The following is an 11,374-nucleotide window of genomic DNA, read 5'->3' on the forward strand; positions in this document are numbered from 1 at the left end:
CAAAACTAAAATGAAAAACATTAAAAACATTTTTCTTTAATCAAAATAAATGTTAACTGAAATAATATATTTTATATATATATATATGTATATATATAAACATTTCTTATTTTTAATTTAGTTTAACTTGGGCTACAAAAACAACAAAGCCAAAATAGAATTAAAACTGTACTTCTAAATCATTACTTCTAAGATATACAATAAACTATTAAAAAAAAGAACTGTTCATTAAAATGCTAAATTTGGCATTACAGAATTATGTTAAACACATATATGTTTGCGGTCTGATGTCCCTGACTATATACATCTAAAAAGTTTTAAATTTTGTATATTTTTAAATAATATGTTTCAATTCCAAATGTGTGACCTTCTGGGTTTACCATATTTGATGCGCCATTACTGTATTTGATGCAAAATTTAAACTTTAAACTTCTTGTATCCCGATATATTGTAAAACAGTATATTGTTACAGCCATAATAACATATAAATCCATATATTCTGAGGCGGAGTACCAAGTATGTATGAATAAAGTAGCAGCATGTTTGACCTCTGTGAATGTGACATGTCTCTCGGGGAACACGCGATTGTTGACATGACGAGCTCTGAGAGCTTTCACCTGCCCACAACGCCATGAACCTGCATCAACACATGCAGGGGACATCCATCCACGGGGGTCACGGCCAGTGTGTGTGAGATGGACGTTCAGAGCGTGTACTCGAACCCCACGGGATCTGCAGCGTTCTTTGCAGCTCGCCAGACTGCGAGGCGCTATCAGCGATGGAAAAAATCTCCCGATGTGGCGTCGAGTTTCCCGTTATCTGATGGAGTGCTGGATGATGTGCCGGGACACAGCAGCCTCTGCTGACACTCTCATGACGACAGGCCACTCACGTCTTTCTTCTCCGGCCTGGACTGCATTTAACTCAAAGTACAAAGAGAGAAGGCGATAAAATCTTTATAATGCATGAGGGTCATTCTAAATTAATACTTTACATTTAAAAAATAATATTTAATAATAATAATCAATAAATTGAACTTTATAAGATACATTCTCAAAAACTATATGATTAAATTAAATTGCCTCTACAAAGAACTCAAATTAAATTATATAACTCAAATGATAAACCACACTTTTACAGCTGGTTTGAGGCTGTTTGCAAAGAGACATTCATGAATTTTATGCTCTGGCATTTACTATTTCCCTCCATCTTCAATTCTGAAACATCTACAGCAAATTAAGTCATCTAAAAAGAGACTTAGCTTTAAAAATGTATCAGCAGGTGAACCAAAGAGATTATAAAAATGCATTTTCACATAGAGTACATGGAAAGTATTAAAGCATAGGGTGTGTTTCCCTGTAGACGAGATCATTTACTCCAACTTTTTGGGGTTATCTAAACATTTTTAAGTTCTGACTAAATCCAGACTCGTTTTGTGAAAAACTCTCGGAAATGTTCTGAATGCCCCCCCATGAATTTCATCAGCACAAGTCATTAACTTTCAAACCTCACAAACTCATTTGTGGGAGCTCAAATCCTCCCTTCATTAAGTGATGACATTCTATCTTGAACAAACATCTTTAATTAAAACATCCTTCCCATCTGATCCGCACGTTTGATTCAGACGTGATTCTCAGAGGTGCCGTGAGAGTGACGGATGATGGGACTGAGGCCTGTGTGAAGTGGTAGAGCCACGGATGGGCCACTTCTGGTCTCAGCCCAAAGGCCCTGATGTTGGCGTCAGCGCCGGCTCAATTACCAGTCAGGACGGCTATCTTTCTAATGGACTCTGATAAGAGAATAATCCAAACGCAGGCGCTTTAATGACTTCTGCTTTAATTAGTGACAGTATAAAAGGTGATTTGGTCTTCCTATTGTGCTCAGATCTTTTGTGCGAGCGATCACGAGTTTTGGACGGCCGCTATTTGCATCGTGAAGCTGTGTGAAAGAAGTTTTTATGAGCTCAGGACTAAAGACTGAGCTGGGAATGAACTAAATGAAGCTAAAACTAAAGTCAAGGCCAATGTCAAAGAGTTAGACATGCATGAAACGATGAAAGATTCTCACATGCTGAGTCAGTCTGGTAAATGCCCTACTGTTTGGAATTTTGAGTTATGAGAATCAAACTCATAATTTATACAGCTATAGTAGGCCTGAATTAGTTTTTAGGTGTTTTTTTTTTTTTTTTTTTTCTGAGCAACAATGCAGAAAAAAGGTCAATTGTGTGTGAGGGGGAAAAAAAACAATATAAAAAATAATTATTCAATATTATTCAATCAGGTTTTTTCCACATCATAGTACAGAAACTACTGCTGTCAAAATCACTAATGACCTGCTGATGGCAGCAGATTGTGGACTATTGACTCAATCTGAGTGCAGTTTTTGATAAAATCAAATCAAAGCCATCTCAAATTACCACTGGTGTTCCCCAAGGTTCAGTTAAGGGCCCTCTTCTGTTCATAATTACTCACTGCCCCTTGTGGAAATGTGGTATTAAAATTTAAATAGTTACATTTATTCACATTTAAATATTATAATAACATAATATAGCATATCTATTTGTCTACAGAAAAAAAAAATGGCCAGTTTTGTTGGAGGATTTAAAAAAAAATGTTTTAAATTATGTATATATTATGTAATTGCATTTTGTTAAGTAGGTTAAATATATAATTAAATATTTCATTATTAAATAATATTAAAAATATTTTTATTATATTAATTATAGATGCTTTTAATATAATACATTTAATTTTTAAAATAATATTTACAAACTATTTGAAAAAATTCCACAGAATCCATTGACATCCATCTTGCAAAATCTACAAAAATACGGTAAGAGAAAAATGTGTTCAACATAAAAGACAAACAATTCAGTCAGACTTCCTCAGATTTTCCCCAGATTTAAATGGGATGTGATTTCCTTGAAGGCACCTCGGTGACCAGCATGTGACCTTTGAAAAGAGGTGAGAAGAATAAATGTTTTTAGTCATAGTGAAAGGTCACGTCATCACATTGAGGTCAGCGGTGGTCAGCAACTCCTCAAAACACAGTATCAGAGTGTAGCGAATAAATTACCTGTGTACGTAGATCTATCCCTCTATCCATCCTCACATATCTATCTATATGATGTTTGCTTCAGCAGTGAAAAAGAATAGAAGGTAAAACAAATGGAAGTTTCCAGAAAATAATAGGTTCAGTATGCAGGTTTCAGTATGCTGTGCACTGCCTCCCTCTAGTGTTCAGCAGAAAAACTGTCATTGAAACCAAATCAAGCAGTTGAAGTTACTTTGACAGTAGGAGTAATTTAGTAACAATAAGAGTTACTCACAGTATCTGTGTTGTCACAGTACAGTAAACATATTTCTAGTGGTCTTGTAACATATGAGGTCTCTTTAGTCACCTGAGTTGTAAGATCACTGTGCTCTACATCAAATATTAAAGTTTAGGGTTGGATAAATAATCCATTGCTCTACAACAGGTGACATTTGTGACTCCTGGAAACTCCTTGGAATGCCAAATATAAATTTTATCATGCTGAGGCCACCATTACCTTATCAATATCAGCAGTGAACCTGCAAACACACTCAAAGGAAAAAATCCGTCAGCATAAATTGAAACTAGTTAAGTAATTAAAAGTAATTCATTAAACAGCTTATTTAGATTTTATTATTAAATATTTTAAACTGTTGCATGCTAAAAACTACACAATTATAGTATATACTATATAGTATAGTATTTATGATTTTAATCATTTTTAACAAATTGTTTGTGTGTGTGTGTGTGTGTGTGTCAGTGTTGGGTGTAAAAACGTAAAAAAAAAGGGATACTAAAAAAGTAAACTAAAGGGATTACTCTGTTCTGTAATTTAATTACAGTTACTTCTTATGTAATTGAACTTAATACTAGACTGTAGAACATTTGGTATCATTATTTTTGGGTCTCTTAACTAGTTGCTTATTAGCATGCATATTACTAGAATATTAGATATATATTAGTAGTAATTAAGCACATATTAATGCCTTATTCTACATGACCTTATTCTACATCCCTAATCCTACCCAATACCTAAACTTAACAACTACCTTATTAACTATTAATAAGCAGCAAATTAGGAATTTATTGAGGGAAAAGTCATAGTTAATAGTGAATAAGTGTTCCCTATTCTAAAGTGTTACCGAACATTTACATACAATACAATACAATAGTGGATTTAACATAAAAAAATTAAAGTCTAACCTTAAAATACATGCTTTTTATGTACCCTTCTCACTTAAAATATTTTGGTGAGTTAATAAGAATAGTGGTAACACTTTAGTGTTATTTAGCATGAATATTACTGGAATATTGGCTGTTTATTATAACTTAAAAAACATATATTAATGACTTATTCTGCAAGACCTTATTCTAAATCCTTAATCCTACCCAATTCTTAAACTTAACAACTACTTTACTAAGTTTAATTAAGTATTACATGAAAAATACTTAACTAAAAAAATCCTTATGTCAATATAATATCAAATTAATAAAATGATTGTCATTATGTTCATAAAAAGAGTTAATAGACTGTTAACAAAAAGTAAAACAATACATAAAACAACTAATGAAAATTTTTTTATTAAAAATATAATTGCAAAAGAAAAAAAAATGAGACATCAAAATGTGCACTTTCAGTTATACTGTACAGGAACTTTATATAAGAAGCATAAGAGTAATACTGAAATTAATTAACTCAGGTCAAGCATTTGAGCCAAGCTAGATAAACAAGTTTATTCTGCAACTGGCACATTGGCCTTGGCAGTGGTGGAATCTGTGGGATTCACACACCTGTGGGCATCAGTCACGAGAAAACACCTGTTCTGTGAACTTCAGAGGGCAAATATGTATATATATGGATGACAGAAGAGTTAAGAGTGCAGAAAGACAGACTTCAAACATGCTGAGGATCCTGTTGTTGAGCGTGCTGGTCGCCCTGGGTAAGACGTTTGTCTGTTTCTGTTGAGAGAATCATTTGCATTTAGCTTAGATTTTGCCAGTTTAACAAATGCATGCAATACTCAGAACTTTAAAAATTGAGTCTATATGGACTCAAACTACAATAATACTACAGTCCTAGCATGTCTAAGTGTGTTTTTTGCATCCAGCGCTGGCTGAGCCCAGATATCTGGAGGAGGTCCCTGAGGAGAGGGTCGTTGGTGGAGAGGTGGCAAGACCCAACTCTTGGCCTTGGCAGGTTAATATGGAGTGAAAACAGTTTCAATTCTAAAACATCATGACAATAACTCAATAAATAAGCTGTTTTGGTGTTTTTCCACTACTAAATGGATATGGTTGTACAAGGTGGTCAAGATATTTTTCTTAATGTGGTTGAAAGTTAGTTGCTGTTTCACTAACAATCTTGACAAAGATGGCCAACAAGGCAGGCTGGCATCAGCTCCACCATGATGATCATTAAAAACCAGCTTGATACCAAGTGAAACCATTTCAAGCTGCATTTTTCAGCATGAATTAAGTCCACTCTACTTGCTGGGTTATTTTAATCAAGTTTCAAATACCACTCACATTGAAATGAGGGTGTTTCTGTTGTTTCCCCCCTCAAATCTTCTGATTCTAACAAATTCATTGTCTCTTTCTCAGATCTCTCTCCAGTACCGGTCTGGCGGCAGCTACTATCACTACTGTGGTGGGAGTCTGATCAGAAATAATTGGGTGATGATCGCCGCCCACTGCGTTGACACGTAATGAAAGTTTTCAGTATCTATATGGTTAAGAGACAATGTGTGATACCTATGTATGATTCTAAAGCACCTTTTCACTTTCAGACGATTGTGTCATACAGTCCGCCCTCTGGTGGCAGCTGTAACTCACTTTCAATGTGTCATGTGCAAAACAACTAAGAGATAATTGTGACTTTTTCTCTCACAATTTGTATTCTCATATAGTTATAAAGCCAGAATTGCGGGATATAAATGTTGTTTTATATTTTAAGCTAATATTTTGAAATTCTGACTTTTTGTGAGTTGCGAGTTTGATATCCTGCAATTCTGACTTTTCTTAGACGAATTGAGACATAAAATCTCAATTGCAAGTTATAAAGTCCAGTTCTGAGGGGGGAAAAGTGAGCTCACAATTTTGATATTTTCTTAAAATTGCAATTTTAGATCTTGCAATTCTGACTTTATAACTCGTAATCCCCCTACCCCCCAATCTAGCTACAGATGCTGGAATGGCGTTAAGAAGAAAGTAAATAAACAAACAAAACCTGTGTCCACTTAAACGTGTTTCCTGTGCAGCTCGAGAACTTGGCGTGTTGCCCTGGGCGAACACAACTTAAACAGCAACGAGGGTCGCGAGCAGTACGTGGGTGTCAGCGCCGTCCACGTCCACCCCAACTGGAACAGCAACAATGTGGCTGCTGGGTGTGTAAACATTACATACACAAAATACATGACTGTGGAGGCAATTATACACAGTATATAATTACACGCAACACACTCGACTGTATCCATACAGGATACAGTCCGTGGACAATTACAGCAACATAACTTTAACGAACACAAAAAGTACTATAATGACCTCAGAGGACTTCTTCAGTAGTATTAACCTATATTTCTGCAGTGTTCTTGTTGCTAGTCTGCTTTAATATAATATATGGATTTTATAATAATTTTATAATAAATTTAATTTTAAAATATTTTTTTAATTATTTAATTTAAGTGTTTCATGATTTTTATTTTATTTATTTTTTTACGTTGTAAAATATGTGGCCTATGTGAATGTATTTTCTTGGACTTAAATACATAGAGCAAAATATATTATTAAATGCTTTAAAATGTATTTTCAAAAATATACAAATAGACTGATAGTAAATATATTTACGTATATATTTTTAGCAAATATATTTATAAATATTTAAAAATATATTAAAAAATTACTGTATGGGAACAATGACCAGCTGAGTAACACATAAATTACAGTAATTTCAACATATCATATATCAAAAAGCATGCAATATAACTTTGACCAGCATATACAATATATCTCATTTAAAGTTTTCCACTTACTTGACTGCATCAACTTTTAGACCTAATGTTAATGCAACATAAATGTACAATTATTATACACATCAGCACAACATACATGATTGTATCAAAGATTTTCTAAAGTTATAGCGCCCCCTAGAATCACAAATGTGTGAAATCTAACTTGTAGACTGTCCATTCTGTGCATTTCAGATATGATATCGCCCTTCTGCGCCTGTCCTCCAGCGCCTCTCTGAACTCATATGTGCAGCTGGCCAGCCTGCCACCCTCTGGACAGGTTCTGCCCCACAACAACCCCTGTTACATCACCGGCTGGGGTGCCACATCGAGTCAGTTTAGCTTCAAGTACAACAAATCAGCCATGATGTTGCCAGAAATCATTTCTGACTGATTTCTGTTTCATTTCTCTCCTCTGATCTTCATGCAGCTGGTGGGTCACTCTCGGCTCAGCTGAAACAGGCCTATCTGCCCCTGGTCGACCACAGTAACTGCTCTCGTAGCGACTGGTGGGGAAGCACCGTGAAGAACACCATGGTTTGCGCTGGTGGTGGAAGTGACTCTGGATGTAATGTAAGAAAGACTCTCAAACAGATCATGAACTATTTCCTGTGAGAAGTTATTTGGTAATGCAGTAAAATGTCTCATTTTGGCCCCTGTTTTTAGGGTGACTCTGGCGGCCCTCTGAACTGCCAGGTCAGTGGTAAGTATGTTGTCCATGGAGTGGCCAGCTTTGTGTCTGGGTTGGGTTGTAACGCCACCAAGAAGCCAACAGTCTTCACCCGTGTGTCTGCCTACATCAGCTGGATTAATGGCGTAAGTGCAGTTCATAAGATCACATCACCATTATAATAAACTTTACATATGTCATTAACAAACAATAAAGATCATGGCTGTATCTTATAATACTATTATAATTTCTTGTTTCTTGTGCCATTTTGTTCATTTCAGATCATTTGATAAGCAGGAAAAACTGAGATGATGAAAGGAAAACATCCTCCATTTAGCAAGTTTTAACATCTGCTATGGACAAACATACAATAAACTTTTCATCTAATCTGGGGCTGCTTTTGAATCATTTTGAAGATTATTTGTGTCCTTGTTTAATCCAGTTTGATCAAAACATCAAATAAATTAAATGGTGCACTTAATTATTCAAGGTTTTATTATTGCTTTATCTTACATGAACATGTATTCAACAAGCTATAACACTTGTTTTATTCAAACCGGTCAAATATTGCAAAACAAAAATAAAACAAAAATAACCATCCAATTTCTTTCAAATAAGTTATTATTGAAAAAGTAGAATCATTTTACAGTCTCTGCACTGGCTCCCTATTAGGTTCCGTATCAGTTACAAAATATTACTACTTACCTATAAGGCCCTAAATGGTTTATCTCCTGCGTACCTAACTCTTCTATCTCACTACAATCCATCACTCTCCGTAAGGTCACAAAACTCTGGACTTTTGGTAGTACCTAGGATAGCAAAGTCCACTAAAGGAGGTAGAGCTTTTTCACATTTGGCTCCCAAACTCTGGAATAGCCTTCCTGATAACGTTCGGGGTTCAGACACTCTCTCTCTCTAGGTTAAAGACACATCTCTTTAGCCAAGCATTCATATAATGCATCTCATAATCTTGTACTGCAGTTATATCTGATCAAACACATTATTATTCTTTAGCTTGGGTTGAACGAATCATTTTTGCTTGGTTGGAGCAGCAGCTACGCTAATTATGTCTCTATTTGTTTCTCTGTTTCTGCATGGGATTCACATCCCGTGGTAACTAGGAATTACACAAGCTTCAGTCTGGATCCAGAATACCTGAGAAGACATGATGCCAACCCCTCAGATGATGCCAACCCTGAAATTTACCCTTCATTTTCTGTAAAGCTGCTTTGCAACGATTTGTACCGTGAAAAGCACTATACAAATAAACTTGAATTGAATCATTGAAAAGGGAGCATCAACAACATGAGATGTACATACAATGCAAAAACTCTCACTATAAACATCTGAACCCTCAAAATACAGCCACTTTAAAAAGTAAACACAAGAAGATTATAAAATAAATTAGTTACAATAGATTTGCTATAGTATCCGAATTCGTACAAAGAACTCTAGAATTTTACTGGTATTGGTACTGACATTTTGGTTCCAGGACAACACTAATATTGCTATTAAACAAAAGTTTGTGATACTGGAGGAGAGAAAAAAAAAACAAGATAACTGAAAGAAAACAACAGAGACAATAAAACATGAAGTACACTCATTAGCACATCATTAACGGTGATAATGACAAATTCCAGTTAAATATAGTGCTTTCAAAACAAACAGTACTTATTATATAAGGTCCTTTTTGATAACAAATTGAGGACTGTAGTCATTTTCCACAAAAATAAATTCATACACACACAAACACACATATTTTGTATACACCCCCACACCACACCTCCCCCCAAAGTGTATGTTGTGAGTTTCATTTCTGTACTAAGGGGATACCTTCTTGCTCAGGCCCAAAGTCTGTATTTCTTTCACTCTCTGCAAGAAAACAAAGAAATCACGGAAGGTTAAAAAAAGGTGTCACAGCTACATTAAATGGTAAAATTAAAAAATAAGCAACACAGATGATAGTGTTTGAAATGGGAGAGGAGTTATGAATGGCAGTGAAGAAACACAACTAAAGCTGGTATCAATGACAATATGACGAATGTATGTCTATATTTTATTCATACAATAGTGTTTATACTATTAAAATAACCTTTTTCATCAAACGTACAGTATTACCTACTCAGACATTATAAAAATTTGGACACAGCGAAGTATTTCTAATTGCACTAAAACTAAAAGTCCAGGAAAAATGAATATAAAGCTGAAATATTTAATTTATGCGGCATTAATTCCACCAATTGGAACTGAATACATATATATATATATATATAATTTATTTGACTGCAAACTCTTAATTTCAGATCAGATTAGTTGTATACACAGAGGAAAACATGACTTAGATCAACATGTTACTTACCACGGATTGTAACTCTGAATGTCTTGTCTGACTACTCTTTTATGAATACTGAGGTTTCAGACATACTTCTTCGCTTTCCTACTGCTTTCCCCCTACTATATAGTAGAGAAGTAGGCATATTCAGATGCACTTTAAGTAGACGCACGTCCGAATCTCATGAGAATTAGTACGTCACCCAGGTAAATTCTCGCCTACTCTATTATGAATACTGAGGTTTTGGACATACTTATTCACTCGCCTACTGCTTTTCCCCTACTATATAGTAGAGAAGTAGGCGGTTTTAGACGCAGCCAGCTTGTGATAGTTCTCAGGTGTGAGCGTGTGATTAGTGAAATGGCTGTTGGGAAATGTAGTCCAGAGTAACAAGTGAAACAGTCTGTGCAATGTGAGAGTCAATGTGATGGAGGAATGACCTCTGGTGGCGAGCGAATGGAAGTCCATGGACCGGATTCATGACAGAGCCCCCCCCAAGGAGTGGCTTCCAGACGCTCTAAACATTACACAATCCAGGAGGGCAGTGGAGCGGAAGCGGAACAGGGGGAGGGACGGAGGGCCAGGTCCATGTAAAGGTGTAAGACCTTGGGACTGAGGCAGGACCGGCAAAACAGGGGACCATGATGGAGCCGGCAGAACGGGTGGAGCTGAGGACCACCACAGCAGAGCAGACGGAGCAGAAGACCTCCACGGCGGAGCAGACAGAGCAGGAGCCCACCAGTGCGGAGCAGACAGAACAGAAGACCTCCACAGCAGAGCAGACAGAGCAGAAGCCCACCAGTGCGGAGCAGAAGACCTCCACGGAGGAGCAGACAGAGCAGGAGTCCACCAGGGCAGAACGGAAGAGCACCACGACGGAACAGGCTGATCAGGAACCCACAGCAGAGACCGGAGTCTAGGAAAAACAGAAACACAAGAGACAGAGAGAGCATCTACAGTTTCAAGGACCACAGCAGGAAACAAAGGAAGTCCATCAATAATAATAATAATAAATAATAATAATAAATAAAACAATAATAATAAAATGATGACAGTTGAGCAGGCAAACAGTTCATAATCAGGTTCATTGGTCGAAACAGGACAGACATAGAGTGCATTAATGGTTTCTGAGTTCGTGACAGGGAGGGTTAAGAGTTCAACGGCGGGTCCTTGGGTTGTGACAAGGCTACTAGAGCCAACAGGGAGCTCGGGTAAAGTTTCTGGGGTTGTGACTGGACTAGTGGGGCAGATTCATAGATTACAATGGGACAAATACATGGTTCAACATCCGACACAATGCTTAAATCGGGACTGACAGATCAATTCAAATTCAGA

General features: G+C 36.3%; 1 protein-coding gene across 1 annotated transcript; it reads left to right on the forward strand.

The window, feature by feature from the left end:
• The first annotated feature begins 4,895 nt into the window (after nucleotides 1–4,895).
• Nucleotides 4,896–8,176, forward strand: LOC131530609 (elastase-1-like). Its single transcript, XM_058760972.1, has 8 exons — nucleotides 4,896–4,973; nucleotides 5,142–5,230; nucleotides 5,635–5,735; nucleotides 6,291–6,416; nucleotides 7,233–7,369; nucleotides 7,468–7,610; nucleotides 7,704–7,853; nucleotides 7,989–8,176. Exons 1-8 carry the CDS (start codon nucleotides 4,934–4,936, stop codon nucleotides 7,995–7,997), a joined length of 795 nt encoding a protein of 264 aa, XP_058616955.1. The 5' UTR covers nucleotides 4,896–4,933; the 3' UTR covers nucleotides 7,998–8,176.
• Nucleotides 8,177–11,374: the final 3,198 nt, after the last annotated feature.

Source organism: Onychostoma macrolepis, chromosome 22 (assembly GCF_012432095.1).
Source record: "Onychostoma macrolepis isolate SWU-2019 chromosome 22, ASM1243209v1, whole genome shotgun sequence".
NCBI classification, from domain to species: domain Eukaryota; kingdom Metazoa; phylum Chordata; class Actinopteri; order Cypriniformes; family Cyprinidae; genus Onychostoma; species Onychostoma macrolepis.

Coding starts and splice junctions, on each gene's coding strand:
- LOC131530609 (XM_058760972.1), top strand. CDS start 4,934: ATGCTGAGGATCCTGTTGTTGAGCGTGCTGGTCGCCCTGG. Junction 7,370..7,467: donor CGGCTGGGGTGCCACATCGA/GTCAGTTTAGCT, acceptor ATCTTCATGCAG/CTGGTGGGTCACTCTCGGCT. Junction 7,611..7,703: donor GAAGTGACTCTGGATGTAAT/GTAAGAAAGACT, acceptor CCCTGTTTTTAG/GGTGACTCTGGCGGCCCTCT.